This window comes from Eucyclogobius newberryi, unplaced genomic scaffold, assembly GCF_026437365.1.
Source record: "Eucyclogobius newberryi isolate DKJ021-1_F unplaced genomic scaffold, fEucNew1.0.hap1 SCAF_24, whole genome shotgun sequence".
Taxonomy (NCBI): Eukaryota; Metazoa; Chordata; class Actinopteri; order Gobiiformes; family Gobiidae; genus Eucyclogobius; species Eucyclogobius newberryi.
Genome location: NW_027315879.1, coordinates 936,355 through 962,337, shown reverse-complemented (window position 1 = coordinate 962,337; position 25,983 = coordinate 936,355). Strand labels below are relative to the sequence as shown.

General features: G+C 43.9%; 1 protein-coding gene across 1 annotated transcript in view; it reads left to right on the top strand.

The window, feature by feature from the left end:
• The window catches only part of LOC140372504 (TBC1 domain family member 2A-like), a 54,620-nt gene extending 41,432 nt beyond the window's left edge, over window positions 1-13,188 (top strand). The window contains exons 14-16 of the mRNA XM_072459615.1: window positions 7,259-7,444; window positions 12,055-12,176; window positions 12,389-13,188. Of these exons, the coding sequence (XP_072315716.1) occupies window positions 7,259-7,444; window positions 12,055-12,176; window positions 12,389-12,638 (558 nt within the window). The 3' untranslated portion in view covers window positions 12,639-13,188. The remainder of the gene's footprint in view (window positions 1-7,258; window positions 7,445-12,054; window positions 12,177-12,388) is intronic.
• The last annotated feature ends 12,795 nt before the right edge of the window (window positions 13,189-25,983 follow it).

Here is a 25,983-nt window from a genome sequence, read left to right as displayed (position 1 = left end):
ATGAGCAATGAGAGATGGCGCCACCAGCGTGGGGTATGTGAGTTTGGGTTGTGGTCACATTGTGGTACATTTCTGTTAATATGAAGAGACTGATAATTGGATTGGATGGGAAAAAGGAAAAATACATGTAGCGGGCAGTGGGGGGAGAGGTGGACTGGGAAGGTGGTGTGTTCAGTTCTTTGTGAGGATTGGAGCCAGGAGCGGCCGGAGAGTTTTCAGAGGCCCTTCATTAAGAATGGAATTCCCTCCACTTTTTGACCATTTGCATGATCAGAATTTGGCAGTGGTGTGCGGTCAGGTCAATCAAGACAAGAAATGATTGACCAATAAAATTGTGTGTGTGTCACAACTATATTTAGATTGTTCTGAATTATATCCAAATAAGCCCGTTTTCCCCTCACTTTACTGCTAAAGCTTGGCTGAAGTCATAGTGTCTTTTAATGGCCTCTAGAGGCCACTGGTTAGTTCTACTTGTTTTTTCTTCTACCGCCACTTTTCATTTTGTGACCATGTTCAGAGGCCTGTTAATGCTCTACTCTATAAACTAAACTGTTAGAGCGGACAGCAGCTTTTTTTAGAGTTCTGTACATGTGCTCTGAGGACAAACTCAAACCATGCTGAATAAACCTGCGAGGGAATCTTGGATGGTTGCAGGTAATTGAGCATATGTAGACAAGAAGTGAAGCAACACAAGCACCAAGTTTACTCAAACTGACTTGAAAAGGATAATTTAGAGACGAGACTTTGTGTGTAGCTAAGGCTCTGTTCATGTTTCTAATTATTAGATGTTAATTAGAAATACAGGCAGTCATTTAATAGCAGAGAGAGCTAGTTTGTGTAATGAATTGATCAGTGAAGTGAGACTATTCAGCGACTTATACAAGTATGCGAGTTTAGCTCAATAGGATAGGCATTAACCCTTCATGTGGGAGACACCCTTGCATGTGTTATTGACAAAATATTGATGAACACCCCAATTATGCTTGCCCATACTTCAAGTCACTGCATTCTACTGCCTGGTACCAATCCTTTCAAAGAACTGGATACACTACCTCTCTACACTACCCTGCCATTTTCTGCGCATATTAATTTAATTTCCTGCAAACCCAATCTCCCACGTTCAGCAGCCAGTGGACAAGAGGCGTATGTAGGGTAACATACAAGTACAAGTACTGTAAGGTTATGAATGTCCACCCACTTGTGAAGGAGGGTAAGTGGGTAAGTTTGAATCATATTTTTAAGAGAAGAATGGGGCACCAGCCAGATAATCGGCAATTTAACAACGTTATAATCAGATATCTAGATTAATTAATTAATTAATTAGAAATTAATTTGCTCGTTGATCTAAAGGTTTGAGAATGTAACCGTGACATTGACCCCTTTTCTGGAAATGAAAGAACACTTTACCAAATGTAGGTTATGAAGATAAATATGATAAATTTGATAAATATAAAGACAGATAAATATGAATTAGGAATATGCAAATGAGTCGATAACAGATGGAAAACACTAGACATGATGATTCTAGATCTATCTAGGTGTGTTAGAGTTAAGTCTAAGATGAAATTCAGCCAGCCTGTGAAGTGCAGTCATACGAACGGAACCAGAAGCTGTGATCCTGAGGAGACGGGCCTGCTTGGGGTCCAAGGGCCTGCTTGGGGTCCAAGGGCCTGCGTGGAGTCCAAGGGCCTGCTTGGGGTCCAAGGGCTTGCTCTGGAGCTCGGCTCTGACGTTGTCTGGTCAAAGAAGGACTGGATCGGTTCTGCGATCTGCGTTCTCCTTGGCTCTGAGGCGTTCCCGAATGAAAAGGCCGTCGTGCTGCTCCACCGATGTGGCTGGTCTAAAGGCTGTGGACTTGAAAAAGTTGCAAAAGGTCCTTGCTTGATTTTGCGTGATGCAGCATCAATCACGTTTTTAAAAACGGGCACAGGTTTCTTAGTTCCGGGAGGGAACATTAGCTTCTCTTGGAAAAGTCTTTGTCCCGTAGCGTAGCATCGCTCACGCTAACTAGGCCCAAGGCCTGCTCCCAAGGCCTCATGGACCTTGCTGGTGGGACCCTGGATGGAGGGTCGAGCTTCGAAAGAAACTCGGATGGAACTCGCTCTGGAGCTCGGATGGTACTGGTCTGTAACTCCCTGCTCATTCCTTTTGTCTTTCCCCGCGGGGGTTTTGGCGCCGTGGCTTCAGTCATTCATTTGAAAAAAAAAAAGCTTAAAAACTGTTTTGCTCAGTTTTGTCTGCACCGACTTGTTGCGGTTTTCCATGTGGTCAGGCACAAATTCAATAGAGTGTGGACTAAATGGGACGTTTTCCCTGGTAGGCCATGACCCCAAAGCCACATCGTTCAAGCTCGGTCCGAAAATTTGGGCACTAAAATCTGTTAAGATCACGTTCTTGGATATTACACAAAGAAAGCTCAGGAAAAAGTTCTCCATCGAAATCCCTGTCAATTTTGAGATAAAAGCGTTTATTTGCGGTGTTATATCTTTCGCATGTGCACATCGGCCACGGGGGTGTCAACGTCACGTGATACCATTTGTACCAATGAGGTGATCGCCGGTTGTCGGTCAGTATTACTACGCAATGTAAACAACCTTTAGTGTGCGGCATGTCAATGGCAAATGAGCATAGCTCTGAAGACATAAGGCGAAGATCTCCCAGTAAAAAGGGTGTCCGCCGGTGTGTTGTACATACAGGTGTCGATACAGGAATTCATTCACGGAAGAACGGTGGGAAAACTTTCGCAAATGTGCGTAAACATTGGTCCGCAAATGTGCGTAAACATTGGTCCGAGCGCGACATCCCTTGTGAATTTGGATTCCACTTGCTACAGACGGTTTATTGACAAGAAAAGGATAACCGGTGCACAGAGACGATTTGAGAAAGAACAGACTGAAAATGAAAGAAAGAGATAGGCATCGATTGCTTCATTGATCTCTCCATAGGCAACTGTTGTTGTGATTTTGGGCCTTACAAAAATAAATTGATTTGATTTGATTTGATTAAAGGCGATCAAAATCTGCCAAACTTTCATCATCATCAGAGCCACACACTTCACAGCAAGTTTTACCCAGACAATGCATAGTCTGTTGTAAGGCTGAAAGATTCACCAAAGTCTACGGGAAGCGTGGAAGAGACAGATTGGTACAGGCGGAAACAGAAAGTGCAACACTGGTATGTGTTTATTAAATTATTACAATTGTTCCAATCAATTAATTAGAACCTAAAAATGAATCATTTTTTGCACATGTCTGTCTTTTTTTCAAGGTCTGCTCTGCAAAGCTGCAGAGAAGAAATCTGATGAAAATATTCTATGTAATATTAGAGATAAGGACTGTGTTGCCATTGAAGTGCATTACCATAAGTCATGCTACAGAGAATACACAAGATTCTTGACCAAACATCATGGCTCTCAAAGAGGAAGGTGCGTAAAACTTTACAATACATTTTACCATAACCACGAAGCAACCTTTGTCTTTGAAATATATACATGGTGGTTTTATATTGAATGTGAGAAACTGTATAATTCTGTGTATGATTGTCACAGTTAATAATTTAAATTACAATGCATCAACATACTGGTACTGTAATGGCAAAAAATTGAAAAAGGCAAAGGGCCAGATTATATTTTTCCACAACAGTACCAATACCCTTTCTCATAGAAATATTGTTGTATAGATTTTAAGTGTCAGAAACAGATTCACACATGCCGGATTGTATTAAGTGTGTGATGTTTCTGAGCAGCAGGACATGACAATTATTTTTTTTTGGTAATGTGGAAATGTAATACAAACCTTAATCCATTTTCTTTTTAATGAATAGGCCATCAAGTGTCATCACAGTTTTGGCAGTGTGTGCAAGACGGTTATTGATGAACGAATAATTGTTGGTCAAGAATTCAGCTGACAAAGTTGGTTCAGCTCTTCATCAAACTTGTTAAACGGAAAGAAGGACAAGACATCAGTGAATTCAGGTACGTTAATTAATAAGATAAGATAAGATGAGCCTTTATTAGTCCACACTATGGGGGACATGTGTGTCAGATACAGTCCCGGGCTCTCACAAACTGATCAATAGTAGAGGTTAAGATTGATCAAATAAAAATCCCACAATGAAGGATTAAGTCCAAAGGGAGAAGGGAATATATACAGTTGAATTTATCTTCATCCTAAATTTTTGAACTTCTTCCCTCACTGTGGGAATTCTGAAAAGCTTGGAGCTGCTGATATCACCGTTGGTATGTCTCTGTCATCTGTGTCATATGTCTGTAAACTGACCCAGTTTTTTCTTTTTTATTTCAGGACTGACAACCTCAAGTATCATCTACAAAACGATTACCCACAGCTGCATTTCCATAACCCTCACCGCCGGAACAACAGTGAGCTTGTGTTTGTGGAGAAAAGGAGTCTTGTACACTGCAGGGATTGATTATTTTTGTGTGTGTGATATAAATAAATCTTACATTTTTTACCATACATTCCTCTTATAAGTATCAAAGTTTAAGTGCTGAAAAAGTTTAAGCTGTTTATCTTTGATATTAATACAAGTACAATGTACTGAAAGTGGCAAAATGCTAAAATGATAATTTCCCAACTTTCAGCAATTCTACACTGATGTTGAAAAAGATTAATTATTAATTATTTTGAGAAAGTTAATTGTGAAATGTGGCAAAAAACTGTTCAAAAGTTTTGAATAGCTTTTTTTGAAAATTGGATTTTGTGGCACTTTTCAGTTTGATTCATGTCGAAAATAATAAAGCTACATTGATGATACTCTGGAATCATTTTATTTGTACCAATGTGTAAGTGCTGACCGAGTTTGAGATTTCCATCTATTTTAGTTATCTAGTAATAGTAACTTGAAAAGTAATGGCAAACATGCCAAAAAGTCACAAATCTGAGCATTTACCCAACTTCAGGCTCTTGTATCTCGCTATTGTGGTAGTTTCAGGCGGAGAACTTTTTACCCAGTAAGGAACACATATTTGAGATTACAAAAATGATAAAATTAGTTAGTGCCCGATTTTTCGGTACGAAACTGAGCATCTTTTGAGCTTGGGGTTACGGCCTATAGGTTCTATGTGTCATGATCTCTCTTTTTTCTTTTTTTGGTGTACTGTATAATCCACAGTTCGAGAAAAATCGTAATAACAAACGCGGCAGAAACTGTTTTATCAAGTTAGTGTTGTTAGCTCGCTATCTGGTGTCGAGTTGTTGAGTTGAGGTTATAGTATATTTAGGGTGGATCCCATCAATTAAAAAAAAAAAACTGACCTTGATATTCATAGGCTAAAGCAACACTCCATGCACGGCCCGACAGTTACCCAGACACAAAGGAGCTAATGATGAAAGTGCAAGAGTGAAAAGTCAAAGTCACAGACGGAGACGAAGGAGGAAGAGAACTGCATGACCCCGTAACTTAGAGGAAGTGTGGGGATACAAGAACAGGAAGTTGACCCGCAAAAATAACGTTCCTTCAATGAATGCGGGTTACATAGTGGAGAACCTCCCTTCAGAAAATGAGACTGAAAATGAATTATTGTTTTTTGTTGGAATTGTCCAGCTTGTGCCCCTAATATGAAAAAAAAACTCAATTACCATGAATTACCCACACATGACCAATTTTGATCATCTTAAATAATACTGTATATGTTGTCACCATGAGACAATTCTAGTACTCCTACATCTGGTGCCACCGTGTGGCAATGTCTCAAGGTACAAAAGTAATGATGGCCTCTGTGTGTAGCAATTCTAATACGCAACAATCATATGGCCAATTGTAGCAATTCACAAAAAGATGTGTAGAAACGTTTGTGGTGCTGTGATATGTGGCTAAAGCTTGAGTAAACAAGACACTACATGTATGTACATGTTCATCCTTATCTTTTTCTGCATTTATTAACTTCTCTGCAAAGCCTCTACACTGTGTTTTAACCCCTCTTTATTTAGGCCCTTACATCTACTGGTAGCCTATTGCGTGTGACCTCAACTTTTAAAACAGGAGTGGGCAATTATTTTCCTCCGAGGGCCATATTCAAATCCAGGCAAGTAGCGGAGGGCCGGCCTGCGATCATTGGTGTGAAAAAAAATATCCCAAAAATTAAATATCAAATAAAATATAACTTTTCTGTCAAATATAGGCTATTGAATCTATTATTTAATTCATTTGACGTCATATTTATTGAGGATACAAGTGTAGACAGATGCCTGAGGGCAAAAAAGGGAAAAAATAAATAAATATATTTTTAAATATTACTTGGACAAGCTTGGCGGGCCGGATTGAAAGGCCCGGCGGGCAGGATTTGGCCCGCGGGCCGTAGTTTGCCCACCCCTGTTTTAAAAGGAGGTTCCTTCACCTGGGATACTTTTTGTCACCTCTGACATCACCTGCTGTCTGGAAGCTGTGAAAGCAGTACGAGCACCACAACCTTGCCAAATAATTGCCCTAAAATCACTCATTCAGGCCTAAATGAAATACATTTCAGTCATTCATTCAGCTGAACCAAAACCAAATGTTCTGTCTTTCTAGCCCTTCAGCACTGGTCGTCCACAAGACCTAACTCAATGTTGGAACATTCTGTGTCTTGTGCTGCAAGCCCTTCAGGGTGATATTGTTAAAACATTATATTTTCATTAAAGTGTATTTATATAATGCTTTTCCACCTTCAAAACGCTTCACTAGACAATGTGGGTGAAGTGTCTGGCGTAAGGACACAACAACATTTCCTCTAACGATCTCCAGTGTCGTCTCAAAGTACTGACCAGTCTGGGTCATGTTTAGCTTCCAAGATCTGACACACTCGGGCATTGGCAAGCAGCTGTTGTTTTTAATTTTCCGCTCATCAAACCGGTTGGGAATGGAAATTGGGAGTCTGGAACAGAGAAATCTGGGAAAAACATAAATTTTTATAGTTACAATCCTTTTACGTATACTTAAGTATGGGATCAAATTCGAAGTCGATCCTTCCCAGGTGTTACGGGATCTGAAATTTTTATCACATCTCTCCCTGGATACAGTTTTTTAGTCATTTCATTTCCTGGAATATCCAGAAAGGATTGTATTTCTTTGTTCCCTGATATTTCGGTGAATATTTTTCTTGTAGAAGGATTCAAACAATTATTGCAGTTGGTGTTGTTTGGTTAAAATTATATTATTCTGCCTAGCTTGTATTTTGTTCTTTTTTTAATATTGGCAAGGCAATTCAAATCCCAGGATGTTCTGCTCCTCTCTGACTCCTCCCCTAATTGGTTGTTCCCAGGCAGACCAGTTTGTGTTGAAGGACTTCCTGAGTGAGAAGCTGCCTCGCCTCTCGACTCACCTGGACAGGTATGGGGTGGATGTGTCCTCCGCAACCTTCACCTGGTTCCTTGTGGTGTTCGTGGAGGTCCTGCCCAGCCACATCCTCCTGCCGCTGTGGGATGCCTTCCTGTACGAGGGAAGCAAGGTAGTTGTAATAACAGTGATTGTAGCACTTCAGGTTCAGAGGTGGCAAGTAACTATGTAAGTATTATTTGTACTTACATAGTTACTTGCACTGGATTTTTAAAGTATCTGTAGCCATCTTTAGCACACATGCCAGGCTCCATGTACAGCCGGCTGCAGTGTCGTGAGTTTGAATTCCAGCTCCAACAATTTATTGCATGTCCGCCGTTCTCTCTCATCCCATTTCACACTAAACTGTCCTGTTTAATAAAGCCTATGGGGTAAAAACACTTAAAAATATAATTAAAAATGTACTATTAAAATACAAATAAACTTGGTCTCAGTATGTACACAAAAATTTACAGATGGTCGGAAATTGCGCAAAAAATTAACAATTGTGAATTGTAAAATGCAAAATGCAAATTAATAGTTATTACTTTGAATAGTTGTTTAAGTGGCAGGTGCATTCATGAGTCCAACGGCATTGGAAATAAACTGTTCTTGTGGCAAGAGGTTCTGGTCCGGATGGACCGTAATGCTCCAGAGGGGAGGGGCCTCCTGCTGGAGAGGAGTGGCCTCCTGCCAGAGGAGAGTGGCTCAAATAGTCCGTGTCCATGATGAGAAGGGTCAGCAGTGATCCGACCTGCTCATCCCAGAGTCCTGGAGACGTACAGGTCCTACAGAGATGGAAGTTTTATTTATATACTGCGCAATTTTCAAATTGATTATTTAATAATACAAATATATTGGGGCTCTTTACAATAGTCCAACATCCATCCATTTTCTACCGGGTGACTGGAGCCTGGACAGTGGCCAACTCATCGCAGGGTCAACACAGAGACATAGACATTACAGACAGCCATTCACTCTCACATTCATTCACTAGGGCCAATTTAGAGTCACCAATTTTGCCTAACACATGCATGTCTTTGGACAGTGGGAGGAAGCCGGAGAACCCGGAAAGAACCCACGGTAACACGGGGAGAACATACAGACTCCACCCAGAGAGATCATGTGATGTTGGTCTGGTCCGGGAATCGAACTCATGATCTCCTTCTTGGGAGGCAAGAGCGCTAACCACCTTTGCCACCATGCACCCCAACAGTGCCATTTAATTCTTTAGTCCAACATAAAGAATTAAATTTAGCAGCCACTTGACAGATCCAATGACTTTGCAAAGAGGGGTTGCAGGGCAGTGCTTGGACCCGCCTCCTTGTTTCATAGTTCAGTCTAATATAAAGGATTGAATCTATTAAAAATATTCTTTTGTTTGCCCAGATTTTACTATTCATTCCAGACTCTGCCAATTTCCATCCCCAACCAGCTGTTTGATGAGTCGAATAAAACTATACCTATATGGTATGGTTAAAAAACAAAAAACAAAAAAAAAACTAGTTTCCAATTACAATTGTCCAATAGAAAAGACCCTACAACTACCACTGCTATACTGGTGTGACTGGTGTGACCTGTATCAATATACAGAAATACATGAGCATAATTATCATAGTGGCGATATTAAAATAATTAATATCCTTCACCTAGAATATGAAGTAGAGGCACAATGTAAACATTTTGAGTGACACAAACTCAACAATTAAGTACTGAACCGACATCATAACTGATACAAGCACGATGATAAAAAGCACTTTTGGACCCACCAGCTTGCAGGAGGATCCGTAAGGAACCAGTGCAGAGATATCTGGGCGGCAGGGAGAGGCGGCGGGCTTGTGTGGGCTTGCTTACAGCCCCACAGCTCTGCCGCTATGTGTAGGAGTTCACCCCAGTCAACGAGAGGGTCGCGTTCCTTCGTCTTCTGGTTGGGGACAAGTCTCTCACTGTTGTGTCGGCCTACGGGCCGAACAGAAGTGCAAATTACCCGGCCTTCTTGGAGTCCCTGGGAGGGGTACTGGACAGTGCACCATCACTATACTCTATACTAGACCAGCTCTATACTCTCCATCGCGTGCTCAAGACGTTCGACCGTGTCCCTCGTGGTGTCCTTTGAGGGATGCTCCGGGAGTATGGGGTCTGGGGCCCTTTGCTAAGGGCTGTCCGGTCCCTGTATGACCGGAGCAGGAGCTGTGTGTACATTGAAGGCAGACCTGTTCCCAGTGTGTGTTGGACTCCTGTTTGCAGATGATGTTGTCCAGCAGTCTAAGCAGGGACTCCCCAACTTCCGTCTCCCCAGACACTCCTTCCAACTCCTAAGGGGGGACCCCAAGGCATTCCCAGGCCAGCCGAGAGACATAGTCCCTCCAGCATGTCCTGGGTCTTCCTCGGGGCCTTTTCCCGGTGGGACATGCCCGAAACACCTCCCCAGGGAAGCGCCCAGGAGCATTCAAAACAGATGCCCGAGCCACCTCACTTGGCTCCTCTTGGAGTACCTGGAGAAGCAGCAGCGCCAACCGTGTGACTGAGCTCCTCACCCTGTCTCTAAGGGAGCGCCCAGCCAGCCGGTGGAGGAAACTCATTTTGACCGCTTGTATCCATGATCTTGTCCTTTTGGTAACTACCCAAAGCTCATGACCATAGGTGAGGGTAAGAACGTAGATTGACCGGTAAATCAAGATTTTTGTCTTTCGACTCAGCTCCTTCTTAACCACAACAGTCCGATGCAGACTGCACCAAACTGCCTGTCAATCTCATGGTCCATCCCTCCATCCCTCACTCGTGAACAAGACCCCGAAATACTTGAACTCCTCCACTTGGGGCAAGGACTCCCCACCCACCTGGAGAGGGCCACCTTTTCCCGGATGAGATCCATGGTCTCAGATTTGGAGGTGCTGAGAAAAGCAATATTGAACAACTCCTCCACTGTGCATGTGTGCTGGACGCCTCGGACGAGTATCTGCTAGTGAGTTTATTTTTTTGGCAAGCGTCCGAGGCGTCTGCCTTGAAATGTACATGCGTCCAACTCCTGCGTCAGGCGCAAATTGAACGCTGTGGTGTGACCGCTGTGTTACGGCAGTTTCCTGTAAACAATGATCAAGTAAAGGGTAACCAAGAAATAACTTGAAGCAGAAACAGAGTCTCTTGGTCTCTTTCAAAAGGTGGAGGTTTATTCACTTTTGCACGATGGACAAACACCCTCACTTTCCCTAGACAAGATTGGTCTGTCCCTAGCTGACATTACAATTACAAAATATGCCTTTTATAGACGGTAACAAACATTTGACACGTATACACATAATCACAAGTCAAATCAGCTCCAAAAGAGATAGACCAGACGATCACGTCTGTGACGGGTCCAGCTATCTCTTCAGAGGTTAATCGAAGATTGTTTCCACACAGAATCAGGTCCTGACGCATTAATTGGCCTTAACCTGGCTGATTAAGAGGCGCTGGACAGTATATAATCAGTATAATCAGGACCCCATATTCTTATATCATCTGTACACAGGAGAAAAACACAGATATTAATTCCGTGACATGTCCTGGCCTAAAACAACAGCAGAATGACATGACATGACCCATTTCTTCCATTACAGCTGCTTTACTCCTTTCCTTTTGGCAACTTTTAACTGGGCACTCAAGAAAACTCCTCCTTCCGAGTTGGAAAGAGGCCATCATATCCTTGATACCAAAAGAAGGGAAGGACCGATTGGACTGTGTATAGACACATTTCTATCCTGAATGTGGACTATCGTATATACACCTTAAGCCTTCAGGTCAGGGAACAAGGAGGAGCTGAGGACTGTGCAAAAGGAGCTGAGGAGGAAGATCAGGCAGGCGGAAGCCGGCTACAAGAGGAAGAGGAAGATATATATACATATATATAAGTATCGTGTTCTGTGCACGCTGTAGAATTAATAACAGTTTTATTAAGGCGGTAGACTTGTTGATCTGAAGTCACTCACTCGCGCGGCAGAGGGAGCGGCGCGCGGCGGAGCTGACAGCTGCTCAGCCCCGTGCAGGTCCGCGGAACCCCGGACATGCCGTATTGTCGTATTTATTGGAGTAGCAGCGCCGTGTCAATATAGCCAAGGCCGTACACAAAAAAAATGCTCCATGAAAATGACTTTATCTCGTGAATTTACCACCGGTCACGGGTCCGGACAGAATCATCACTCGGTCTGGATCCGGAACAGGGTCCGCCATTTGGTGATGGCTGCCCTATAGGCTATGTTATCACTGTTTGCGCACGCTTCAGAAAAATGAAAACACCGCACCCAGATTGAACTCAAAACATAATTACGGTTTTGGTCCATCCGAATTGTGCATAATTACTTATAGTTTATTTCCATGATTTATCTCGCTTTGATTCTGTTTTATAACTATTTGATAAAAAGTTAAAGTATAGTTTGTTTTAGATGTAAAGATTTGGGTTGCGATAAATTATAATCTCTTGGGCTCTTCTTTTTAATCTTGCGAACATGGCAAAAATAAAATAAAATGGAACTCGCAAAAATATCCGTCGCGACTTGACTCTATAGCGCCTTCGGGACGGCGGTCGCGCGGGTGGCGAGAGCTAGCGCGGCTTTAATTACTTTTGTTGTTAATAGTCCTACAGCAAATTATTGTAATACAGGATACATTTGACCAATATAATACTTACACTAGGTAGGTAAGAATTAATGATTATTTCAACTACAACTACATTGATTTTAACTTCCACTACTATTTCTCTGGTAGGTTCTGTTCCGGTTCAGCCTGGCCATGTTCAAACTAAAGGAGCCTGAGATCCTCCAGCTGTCCACGGCTTTGGAACTACACCAGTACTTAAGAGTCCTCCCTAAAACAGTCCTGGACTACAGGTGAGCTTAGGTTTAGTTCTGGTTTAGTCCTGGAAATGACAATAGTAGCAGGTTTATAGAGCAGTAGGTAGTTAATGAGTATTTAATTGCAGCATTAGCGGTTAAAGTTAAGGTATACTTTATTATCCGTGCATGGAAATTTAGTAGTAACAGTAGTAGCAGCAGTTGCATTAGTAGTAACTTTATTGTAATGTAGTACCATCTTCTTGCAGGAGACTGTCGACCGTGGCATTTGATGAATTGAATCCGTTTTCCCGCCGTGCTGTGAGGAGTCGGCGCGCACTGCATCTGGAGCGCCTGCAAAGGGAGCTGTGTGAACTGCAGCGCCAGCAGAATCTGTTCCTCTCACAACGCAGCCTACACAAGAGCACTGAAGAAGAGGAGGAAGAATTTGGAGGCACAGCGGACGAGGAGCTCGACATCAACAGCGAAGAAGAGGAAGCAGTCCTGTCATGTATCTAAGAAAAAGTCAAGTACTCCTATTAAGACATGTACCCATGTTGATGTAATCACTCAATCATCAGGAAGGAATCGATCGTAAAACAAAATTTCAAAGAAAGTTGGACAAAGTAATAAAATCAAGACGTTTCGACCTCAACCTGAAAGGCATTTTCAATCTCATACTTATTCTTAGAATCTTGACTTTATATCACTCAGAGTTGAATTTACCCTGTCCTAATGTATACATTTAAAAGTCATGTACTCGAGTAAAAGCCATGTATTCGTTGTTTACAAGCACTGATGAATGAATTTTGTTTAACCTGTTACCATCCACCTATTTCGCCCTGTGCACAATGGTTGGACGTACCCAAATGGCATTGCTTATTAAAAGAGGATCTTACAGCCCACATGCAAGTGTGATGCATCATTAGAAAGCTTAGGCCTTCTAGTTTCTGCAGATGTGCATATGAATATATGCACTGTCAGAGCTTTAGAACTTACACTACAGAAGCCCAAATGTAAACAAAACATCCTTTTTTTAGTCTTGCCTGAATATTGTCAATTTGTAATGGTCCTGAGCAAGACATACTTCATTATGTGCTTATGCTGTTCACTGCATGATGTTTATCTTGTTGACAACAACTGTGTAAAGTTTAAGATCTCTAGGAACAGGCATTTTGGTGCTGTTGACCTTTTTGTATCAAAAAGTATATTCAGAACAAGTGATCCAAATATGTGCCAACTGTGCCAAACTGTTTTATTACAATTTTAGGTCCTCTATGATCATAAAACATACATTTTGATGTTTTGTAGGCCATCAATACCTATTATAACTGCTAAAAACAATGTATGTGAAAATGTGTAAATATGAGTTTACCCATGAATTTTCCATATAGAGATTGAAAAATAAATAAAAATTATAATATTTTTATTTTTGTATTGGTATAATAATAATACATATATCTAACAAAATGCACGTCCAAAAAGGCTAATAAAATCAGAAAACGTTATGCGTAAAATCTAGTTGCCTCCTGCCGAAAAATCTGGCTTCTTACAGCCTTTACGCACGAGAATAGAGACGATTCTGTATGTGGGACCCCTAAGTCCCGCCCCTCATTCTAAAGCTATTCTTATTGGCTAGAATAATATGTCAATCAAAGTCTGCTATGTCACTGCTAGCATGATCTATGTGGCTAAAAACAAGATTAATGCCTGCGTCGGAAGCAGCACTTTTTTTTTGCATCGGCTGTAAAAAGACCGTGGATGGTCTCATTCTGTAGGTAACAGTCTGAAGAAAAGATCGATGCCAAACACCATCTTATAAGTCAAACAGGTAATTTGTTATGGACGGAGAAATGCGCCGGACGAGCCTTCATCCTGAATATCATCAGAGAAGAAAACTTTGTTTACTTGACAATATCTCGAAATCGGATAACTTCAGGAAAAATACAAGTGGATATTGTTTTTCAATGGTTCCTTACGGAGAGACTGAGCTCAAGAATTTACAGATTGAAAGCCGTTTCGTCCGTCATAAACAGCAAACAGGTAGGACATGTGTTTGTAAAAATTGAGACTTTCTCACAAACTATTGGCAATTGCTTATTGGGGCATATTATTCAATGTAAATTAATGAGATATTCGTTTTGTTGAGAAAATAATCTTTAAAATGATGTATAACTTGCTGGTATTGACCACGGAAATAAAAGTGATGATGTAAGAGAACCTTTGTAATTTGGAAAATGCTCGCCGGCGCGCAGGTGGATGGTAACAGGTTTTAAAGATGCAGCTCTGGCAACAACATGTACAGCGTGGCAACCTTAAGATGTTCCCACTCACCGAGAAACGGCATTATGATAACACTGCTGCACTGTGCAAGGTGAAAGGCAAACAGTTGAAAACCCTTGAGGAGAAGTTGTCAATTTATTTCTCTTCAGACTTCACAGAATGCCTTGACTGGGTTAGGGACCCATGTAACTCAGCATCAGTTGTTGGAAAATACTTGACTTTAGAGGAGCAAGAGGAATTAATTGAACTGAAACATTGTGGTTTAAAGCTAAACTTTGCTGATCTTCCTTTGGACAGTTTTTGGTTGACTGCTGCAAAGTCAACCAAAACCTTTTCAATATTTTTCAATATTAAAATGGCTTTGTTGGCCAGAATGGGAAACAAAGCCATTTCAATATTGCTCCCATTTTCCATGACATATTTTTGTGAGCTAAGCTTTTGAAGCCTGACTGTGATGAAAACTAAAAACAGAGAGAGACTGAGAGCTGTTGAGGAAGAGCTTCATGTGTGTCTTTCTTCCATTCCGGCCAGGATATCAGTTTGTGTTCATCTAAACAAGCCCAGGGTTCACACTGTGTGAGTATAAATAAATTTAGAAACTATATTACTTACTATACTGTATTGTATATGCCGTGTTAGGCTATAGTGTAATTTTGTTAATGGTGTACGCCAGGATTTTGTCGATGTGAAGAATGTGCAGTGGCTCAAAAAGGTTGAAAAACACTGGTGTAGAATGACTAGTTGCTTTTGATATTTACCTTGAAAATATCCTTTTTACCCACAAACTGAGGAGCAGACGCTATAAGAGAGGACTAAACCCAGAAAAGGTAGGGGTGGTGATGCTTCGGGACCTAAACAAATAAAACTGAAGAAACATAACCCCACACGCTAACAATGCTAATGCTCGCATGGCACCAATAGCGCAGCTGTGCAGCAAAGTCCAGTCTGCAGCGGGGACCACCAGAACACACAGAGGAAGGACGGGAAAGAGGGCATAACAACTTTACAACAGGTTGTTCTTATGTTGCCTGAACTGCAACGTGAAATGGCATTGTTGAGAGCTACGGTCAGAGCGGTGAACAACGAGCCTAGATTTGCGAGGTTGAGGCGAAGATATTGGAGCTGTAAGCAGCAGGAGGAGGGGGCACGTGCAGCTAAACTCAAACAAGACTGAAAGTATTTTTTTCTTGCTTCTTGGCCTCAGCTCACATCAGGTGCGCCCCCTTATGTGTGATAAAATGTGAATATATGATTATATTTCTGTGATGTATTTTATCTGCATAATAGTGATATATTATCTGCATCATTAGTTGAAGAGAAAAACGGGTGTGTGACAGCATTTGGTTGTGAAGGTGTCGTAAAGAATGTTGCCCCAGGGTGGGGTGTAATGGCCCAGGGGGTTTGGGTAAATATTACCCAGTCTTTATCTCTACGGAAACTACCAGCTGTCGTAAAAGAGAAGTGCCTTGATGTGAAGCTGACCAATGAGAAATGTGACCCGCCTATTCCAGAATATCTAATAAAACCAACCAGCATGAGAAAAAACGGGGTGAGACGCAGGAGGGTCACGGAGGCTGCTTACAACAGCCTGCGTGAAACCGTCCCGGCTTTTTCTCCCAAGCTTGCCATGCAAAAGTCTGATATTTCTGTGTCGTTTCATATTCTAAGTTGAATTGTGTTCTCTGTGTTTTAAGGAATAGCATCGGTGTATGTCTAATTTCTTGACATTTTCTGGTCCTTCGAGCCGGATGACCAGCTGCCCTTCGCGGAGATTGACGGGTGAATCGATGAGTCTGTGTGCATAGCAAAAGGAAGTCCACTTTTCCCGTGGCCGCCCATTGCACCTCATTCTCCGCGAGGAGAGCGCGTCGTTTCGAAGCACCAGGAGAACACAGGCGACAAAGAAGGTCAGACAAAACTTTGTGTGTGAAAGAGTGAGCCATAAAATGTTTTATGCAAAGGCTTTATGCAGGAGTTTAGTTAATCGCATAAAGAGGAGTTTAATATTTCTCTCAGACAAAAAATACAGGAGTTTAATATTTCTCAGACAAAAAATACAGGAGTTTAATGTTTACTCATTAAAAAAAATACAGGAGTTTAATATTTACTCATTAAAAAAAATACAGGAGTTTAATGTTTACTCATTAAAAAAAATACAGGAGTTTAATATTTACTCATTAAAAAAATACAGGAGTTTAATATTTACTCATTAAAAAAAATACAGGCTTTATGTAAGAGATAAGTTTCTCACATAAAGAGGAGTTTAATTACTCACGAGTTTAGTTACTCACAGGAACGAAAGTTAATGTATGCCTTATGCCGAGTTGTTACTGACATAAAGATGAGTGAATGTAAGCGCTGTGCACAAGCAAAGTAAGTGTGAATGTGTGAATGAGGATTAATAAGTGATTAACTAAGTGTGAATCACAATTAATCATACAAGGGTCACAAGGCGTTATTCTGAGAGATCTAAAATTTGCAGTCACGGGTGAATCTTTAAACACCAAGCATTATCTCCGGTGGAAAATCAATAGGAGATTCTACTAGAAGCTTGAGATATGACGTGTCTGGAAAGCAAGTAGCATTTCTCTCAGACGACCGAGACCACATAATGCCAGAATTATCACCCCAAACTGTAAAAGGAAAAGTCATAAGAGGATTTTGGAGGGAGACTTCCAGAGGGGCTCAGATGACGTGGCAGAGACGGGGAGATAAAGGGGGTCAAGAAGGCAGGAGAAGGGAAGAAGAAAGCAGCTCAGAGGACGCTCTGAACGTGAATGAATTAGGCAAACTAAACCGAGCTGGTTTTAAATTTTGGTATTGAGAGCTCTGTAGAACAAATTTTAAGGGTTTTGTTTTGATTGACAACAATCAATTATAAAGATTGTATTAAACTTGCTGTGAAGATGAATTCAGATTTTTATAGATGGCCAATATTTTGAGGAATGTGATCACAGACAGAACACTTCCTGTCCCTGACAGAAGACAAAAGTTGTGTTTTTATGGTATTGTGTTTTTTGAGCGCACAGAACAAAGCTATGTTTTGTTTTGTTTTATTGTTGGACTTGACGAAAATTATCTTTTTGGACTTAATGCATGACTAGATAAAAGTACAGGACGAAAAGACAGAAGTGTTTTTAAATTTAGGATCAAATGTCAGGCATGGGCCTGGAAGTGATAATATGGGTAAATGAGTGACTACTGATGTTTTTGGACATAGGAGTAGAACGGGCAGTAAGTAAAGTGATAGTAAAAGTTATATCAGTAACTTACTTATTTGAATTATCATGAGGAAACCTCGTATTGCGATGTAGACGTAAGTGAGGGAATAAGTTAAATAGTGACGTGCGGATGTCCTCCTTGGAAAGACATGACTGTGTGTCGTTAACTAAAGGCAAACGACACCAAGTGGGGGGACATGGGAGGATATGGGTCATAAAAGATAATCAGAGATAACAAGGGCTATTGACTGGGAAATAATCTGGGGAGGACTCAGGATGGAGCAGATGTCCTTATATTTGAGTATCAACAGCAACACCTCAGGGGGGGGTTGACGTGATGAGTAATAGAAAGAATTTGACAATCTAAATTCTAAAGTAAATACCTGAAGGATTGTTGAGATTCAATCAAGAATTGAATAGATTTAAATAAGACAATATCATCTAAAATTAGACGCTATAGAAGTTATGAAACCAGTCATAACAGGAACTAAACAGGAGGAGTGAAGAACAGTGGAATCCCAGGGGATGCAGCGTCTGATAGTTATATCAGCAGCAATGAGGAAGGAAAAGCAGGTTACAAGTGAAGGTAAAGAGTAAGTGAAAGAGAGAAAGAAAGAGCAGGTTTAGAAATTTGGAAATGGGTGTTTCCTCCGTTTCGAGAGGAAGACAGAGAACAGACAAAGGGGAAGACAGAGAGGGAGATGCAACGTGACAAAGAAAAGACAAGAAAGTAGGCAACAAGGGGAAAAACAGGTTGATAGAAAGAGTTGTGCCTTATGGACAAGGGGAAGGTTTAGAATCATTTTGATTTTTTAATACGCAAATAGACTTGTTAGAACAAAACTAATACACAATGTTTGTAAAGCACCACATGAGCAGGTGTGAGAGATTGAGTTTGGAACTCACCTGAAGCACATATAGAAGATTAGCACATATTACACTAGATGTGTGACCTTATGCAGGCCACACCACAGAGGAGATGTAAAACTTTATGTTAATTATGTGAAAGGATTCAAAGTTGTGAACTGACCCTTATGGCCAGCTCAACGGGGGAATTATAATCAATAATTATTATTGTTTGATGTATTTGTATTGAACACATACGCACACACACACACACACACACACACACACACACACATACATACATACGCGGGCACATGTGGATACGAAACTTTTAGAGTTTGAAACATTTAGAGTTTGAAACATTTAGAGTTTAAGACATTTAGAGTTTGAAACAAATGGTGGTAAAACAGATTTACAAGTTACAGGTTTGGCAGTGTCGGATTAGACACACATGGGGGCCGGCGCTTGGAGGAAGAGGGGCTCAGCCAGGGATGTGAGACCACTGAACTGTGAAAGGACTGAGGTGACATTGCGGAGTTGGAGTGACAGACGCAATTCCATCTCTTCCTTGATTACGTTGTAAACTATCTGGATTATTGAATTTGTTTAAATGTAGAAGTTTGAGAAATGGGCAAGGCCATTTCTCAAAAAGGAGGGATGATGTACGAGTAAACAAATATTCCGAATCAATAATTACAAAAAAAAAAAATTGTAAACAAGAAAACTGTTTGAAATACATTGAATTGTCGAAAAGACTTTGTTTATCACCGCAGCAAGATTGTGTTGGAGATGTGGTGTTTACAGAGACGAGCCAAAGTGGGACAGCCAGTGGACGGAGCCACACACCGACCAGGGGAGGACAAGAACATGGGTGCAGTGGACAACACAGCGGCAGATCCATAACATCGCAGACCCAGGACTTCGTTTGTATGAGTTTTGTCTAGAGTCTACGATAGAGTACGATACTCTGCTACGATGGACGGGAGACAGATTCTACGATGCGCAAAGCATTATACTCTGCTATGATGAACGAGAGCCAGAGGCTACGGTGCACAGAGTACCATACTCTGCTAAAAGAATCAACAGTTATCATCATCACAGCGATGACGGTAATATGGGTGCTGAACACCTGTATTATGCACCGGACAATCGGGACAATCAATCAACATACACAACTGTGTATACCGGTAAATGGAAAATAGAGGGAAGAAAATAAGTGATCAACTTGAAAGGTTGTGAAATGTATAATGTATAATTGACATGACAGTAGCTGAAGAAACACAATGGCATATTACACAGCCACCGTTGGTTACACTAACTAAGAGTTTTTTTTTATCTGCTACAACATAACTACATGCAATGTTAATGAGATTATGAATTGAGATGGGAAATGTACCAGTTCATATGTGTCATAGGTGTAACCGAAGCGAGCAGCGGAAGAAGGTCTCTTAAGAAACCAAGCAAAGACGTATGGTGATGTGGGAACACAGTGCTGAGAGGACGTATGGTGGTGTGGGGACACTTGTGGGATGTTGTGCTTATGTATCCCTTTTGTGGCCAGCCATGGTCATAACAAAGATCAGCATCACCCAGAACCATACCGCAGGGTCAAGGTTGAGAGGTTAGTGGACAATCTGGTCCCAGTAGCACCTGATACTACGTATTTGATTATATTGGGGTGTCCAGACGTGTCCCTAACGAGTCAAACTGACTGACCAGAGAACAGTGGGTTTGAGGACCTTCCGCTTGTTTCTGCGATATTTCCCATCACACCGCACAAAATTATAGACGGAATAAATTGTCTGTCAAATTACAGAGATTAACCAATCTGACTCAAAATGTAGGACAATAATATAGACATGTATACATGTTGTGGGCCGAGAGATAAGAAGTGTGTTCAATGTTTGAGAACTGTGCTTAACCTTTTGTGTGTAAAAGTGTCATTTTAACAACAATATGAAAGACATGTTGAAAACTGAAAAGAATAATGTGTTTGGCATATGAGATAGTAGACTAATGCTTTGATAAACAGGAGGGAAATGTGATAAAATGTGAATATATGATTATATTGCTGTGATGTATTTTATCTGCATAATAGTGATATATTATCTGCATCATTAGTCAAAGAGAAAAACGGGTGTGTGACAGCATTTGGTTGTGAAGGTGTCGTAAAGAATGTTGCCCCAGGGGGGGTGTAATGGCCCAGGGGGTTTGGGTAAATATTACCCAGGCTTTATCTCTAAGTGCCTTGATGTGATGCTGACCAATGAGAAATGTGACCCACCTATTCCAGAAGATCTAATAAAACCAACCAGCATGAGAAAAAACGGGGTGAGACGCAGGAGGGTCATGGAGGCTGCTTACAACCCGTCCCGACGTTTGCTCCCAAGCTTGCCATACAAAAGTCTGATATTTCTGTGTCGTTTCATATTGAATTGAATTGTATTCTCTGTGTGTTAAGGAATAGCATCGGTGTATGTCTAATTTCTTGACAGTATGCCACGAGTTCCGGCGCCACGCGCCCTGCAAGTCCCGTGCGCACGCGCCCTGTCCACACCAGGCCGAAGTCAAAAGGGGGACTCCGTTCCAGACCTTCGATGATACAAAAAACTAAACTTTCGCCAGCGTCCACACTTCCTGGTTCCAGCACGCAGCTGACGACGTCACCATCACCCCACGGCCGCAGCTCGACCTCTCAGCTCCCCCTGGTGGTGGGAGCCAGCTGCACTCAACTCCCTCGACACATATTCATTCCTCTATCTTTCCACTGTACTACTGCCACATCCTACTGCCATTCAATCGCTACATCTACAACTCACACTTCAACTCAGTAACTCAGTTACAGCTCAACTCACAGTTACAGCACAACTCACAGTTACAGCTCACAGCTCAACTCACAGTTACAGCTCACAGCTCAACTCACAGTTACAGCTCACAGCTCAACTCACAGTTACAGCTCACAGCTACTACACAGTCACTCAGTTACAGCTCTCAGCTCAACTCACAGCTACAGCTCAACTCACAGCTACAGCTCACAGCTCAACTTGCAACTACTACAGTTACTCAGTTACAGCTCACAGCTCAACTCACAGTTCAACTCACAGCAACAGCTCAACTCACAACTACTACTCAGCTACAGCTCAACTCACAGCTACAGCTCAACTCACAGCTACAGCTCAACAGCTCAACTCACAGCTACAGCTCAACAGCTCAACTCACAGCTACAGCTCAACAGCTCAACTCACAGCTACAGCTCAACAGCTCAACTCATAGCTACAGCTCAACAGCTCAACTCACAGCTACTACTCACAGCTCAGCTACAGCTCTCAGCCAACCCACAGCTCACAGTTTACATCTCACAACTACAACTACAACTACAGCTCACTCAGACCCCACCGGCAGCCACGATCGCCCAGAGCAGCCACGCTCACTCAGAGCCCCGCCGGCAGCCACGCTCTCCCAGAGCAGCCACGCTCACTCAGAGCCCCGCCGGCAACCACGCTCGCCAGAGCAGCCACGCTCGCTTAGAGCCCCTGCCTGCAGCCACGCTCGCTTAGAGCCCCCGACTGCAGCCATGCTCGCTTAGAGCCCCGCTTAGAGTCCCCACCTGCAGCCACGCTTGCTTAGAGCGCCCGCCTGCACTCACGCTTGCTTAGAGCGCCCGCCTGTATTCACGCTCGCTTAGAGCGCCCGCCTGCAGTCACGCTCGCGCAGAGCCCCACCGGCAGTCATGTTCGCTACAAGCACGAATCTCGCCAGCAGCCGCGCTTGCCCCGACCCACGGCAGCGTCCACGCGCTCGCCCCGACCCATGGGGGTATCCACGCCCTCGCCCCGAACCACGGCAGCCGCCTCGCGCTCGCCCCAATACACACACTCATTTCCCAGAGCCCCTCTCTGAGTCACCGGGCACAGGGATGTCTACCACAGAGCCACCGGGATACGCTCCTCTGGTTCTCAACAGTCTCTCCTTCGACCCTCTTCTTGCACAGAGTCCGTTCTCCACTCAATCTCTTTCGACTCTTCATTCATCCCACCCTTCATCACTCATCCCGCTATCGCCCCCCCCTTCCCCATTCATCCAAACCATTCGACCCCTTCCCCATTCATCCCACATCCCACACGAGCTTTTCTGCGTCCTCACCAGGGTCTCATCGGGCACCGGGACGCAGTCTCTCTCCGGAGCAGTCACCGGGCACCTGGATGCTCATTCATCTCACATTCCCTCCTCCTTCTCAGAGGAAACGGCTCTCAGCGTAGGCGACGTAGCAAGGTGACTCCACCTTAAAATCCAGTTCTGACTGCTCGTTCAATCCTATCACTCTTGCACCTTATTCACCATCTACTTCCGTCGACGACCCACAAACGCTAAAACACTATTCAAATGCACCAGTATTAATCCTCGTCTCAGTAATGGACAGACTGCTTTCGAGTCAATCCAGCTACTCTTCAAGAGTGCTGGACTATCCAGCTCCTCTTCCACCGTGCCACTCGTAACATTATTTTCAGCTAGGCTTACGTCAAGATCCAGATCAACTTCCTTCATTTTAAATCATTTTTGGGGGTTCTGAATCGGCTGGGCTGATTACCCGAGACAGAGCCCCCATCCTGAGTCTCTACCCAGCCATCTCTCATCGATCTCTCATCGATCTCTAATAATAATAATAATAATAATAATAATAATAATAATAATAATAATAATAATAATAATAATAATAATATTTTTTATTTATATAGCGCTTTTCAGTGACCCAAAGACGCTGAACATAATAAAAAAGGGGGGGGTATATACAGACAGGGGGGGACAACACGTACAATACACATTAATATACAGATAAAATGAACAAGACAGAAGAAGTAGAGAGAAAAAGATGGGGATGTAACAGGGGGTAGAAGAGTAGGCAATGGGGTAGAGGAGGCTAGGGGTAGGGGAGGTCATAGGCTTGGGTGAAGAGGTATGTTTTTAGGCGGGATTTGAATGTTGTGAGTGAGGGAGAGTGGCGGACAGGTTGGGGGAGGGAGTTCCAGAGTCGGGGTGCTGTTCGGGAGAATGCTCTGTGGCCAAAAGTTTTGAGTCGGGATGTTGGTGCAGCCAGGGTGAGAGAGGAGGAGGATCGGAGAGCTCGGGTGGGGCGGTGGGGGATGAGGAGGTCAGACAGGTAGGGGGGGGCAAGGTGGTGAAGAGCTTTGAAGGTGAGGAGGAGTATTTTAAAGTTTATGCGCTGCTTGATGGGGAGCCAGTGGAGAGAGGATGATGGAGTTAATGGAGACGGCAGTCATGGAGCTGTTGATTTTGGAAATTTTGTCATTGAAGGCAAGGAGGAAAGAGTTGCAGAGGTCAGGGGAGGAGGGTGGAGTGATGTCCGGTGGCTGGAGCAGCTTGTTGACGGTGGAGAACAGGGTGCGAGGGCTCCGGTGGGAGCTGTTGATGAGGGTGGAGAGGTGGGCAGATTTGGCGGCTTGGAGAGCGTCACGGTAGGAGGAGATGTGTAATTTGAAAGCTTCGGCGTGGACGGTGAGGCGGGTTCTTTTGAGGAGTCGTTCGAGTTGGCGGCCAGTCTGCTTCATGGTGCGGAGTTCAGGGGTGTACCAGGGGGCGGGGTTGATGTATGAGACGGAGGAGGTTTTCCAGGGGGCTAGGGAGTCAAGGGAGTCGGAGAGGGTGGTGTTGAGCATGACAGCATAGTTGTCGGGGGAAGAGGGGGGGGAGTCAGGGGGGAAAGCAGAGGATATAAGCTGGGAGAGCGTGAGGGGGTTGACTGACTTGATATTGCAGTAGGTGATGGTGCGTTTTTTGGGGTTGTGGGGCGAGGGTGGGGGGGCGGAGAAAAGGATGCAGAGATGATCAGAGAGTGGGAAGGGGAGGGGGTGGGGCTTAGATATGGGTAGGAGAGAGGAACAGACTAAGTCCAGAGTGTGGCCTTTGGTATGGGTGGGGAAGTCAATATGTTGGGTGAGATAGAAGCAGTCCAGGAGAGAGAGGAAGTCAGATGTCAGTGGGGCGTTGGGGCAGTCAATGTGGATGTTGAAGTCACCAGTGAGTAGGAGGCGGGCAGAGAGAGAGGATGCGATGGTGAGGAGTTCAGACAATTCAGTGAGGAAAGAGGGGTGGGGCTTTGGGGGACGATAGATCAGGATAGCGGTGATAGAGTTGGGGAGGGAGAAGGCGAGGTATTCAAATGATGAAATGGATGGAAGGTTGAGGTTCAGTTCAGTGATGGATGTAGATTTTTTATGAATAACAGCAAGACCTCCCCCACGCCCGGAGAGGCGGGGTTTGGCAGTGTAAGTGTAGTTGGAGGGAGTGGCTTGGTTGAGAGCATAGAAGTCCAGGGGCTGTTGCCATGTTTCACAGAGGAGAAGCAGATCAATGTTATTGTCCAGTAGCAGTTCAAATATAACAGGTGATTTGTTGGAGAGGGAGCGGCAGTTCAGCAGTGCAAGGGAGATGGATGGGGGCGCGGAGATGGATGGGGGCGCAGGGGTGGGGGGGCGGAGGTTGCTCAGGTTGGCAGTGCGGCAGGTGGGGGTGACGGGGGGGCGAAAACTAGTCCAGAGTGAGGGGATAGGTGAGCCGTCGTTGGAGTGTTGGTTTTGGGAGAGACCAGAGCCCCTGTGGATGTAGCGGGGCCGGCGAAGGATCCCAGCTGAGCTAGCTGCAGAGGCAGCAGCAGCTGGGAGACGGTGGTTATGGTTGAGGAGGTGAAGGTCAGCAGAGGTGTAGGTGAGTAGGCGAGAAGTTGGTGGAGCGGTGGCCTGGAGGCGCGGGAGTGATAGTCCGAGGAGGAGATGGAACGTAGCAGCAGATGAGAGTAATCCAGTTAGTATGTTGGCGGTGGCTAGAGGCTGGTTAACTAGAAGCTGGTGGGCAGAGAGTTGTGAAAAAGCAGCAGTGGACCGGGTGTTGAAGCTGGTGGAGTGAGTGGCGTTGGTTGCCCCAGACCTTGTCTGCACGGCAGGGAGGCCCCGCGATACCATGACGGACCTCAGCAGGTGTTAAGCCAGCTGTTAGCTGGCGGCTAGGGCAGTAGATAGTCCAGGAGTGAGGGCGGAGATGAGCGATGGACGGTGCAGTAATGTCCGATGAAGTTAAGGAACAGGGATGTAGACAGAAGACAACACAGAGACGCGGGAACAAAACAAAACAATGGAAACGACTAACAAAACAAAGACGTTGGGACAGAAGCGGCAGTCCACATACCAGACGCCGGCGTTGCTCTAGCCCAATCAAGATGCATTTGAGTCCAGTTTTGTGACCAGATCGCCCCCGTCTGTGGAGCGGGGGAAAGCAGAGAAACGGGGCTGTACCTTGGTTGTATGGGCCTGCTTTTCTCCGGGTGGAGCCGGTGCCCCGCTCTCCGTGTCTGCTCCTGTGGCGGGCTGGGGCCACACCTTCGCCCAGGTACAGACCTCCGGGGCGGCGGGTGCGGGAGCGCGGAACTGGTGTTCGGGCGTGGAAACGCCGGTGCAGCGGAGGAGAAGCGGAGCCGTGTGCGGCTCGTGGCGGTGCGTGCC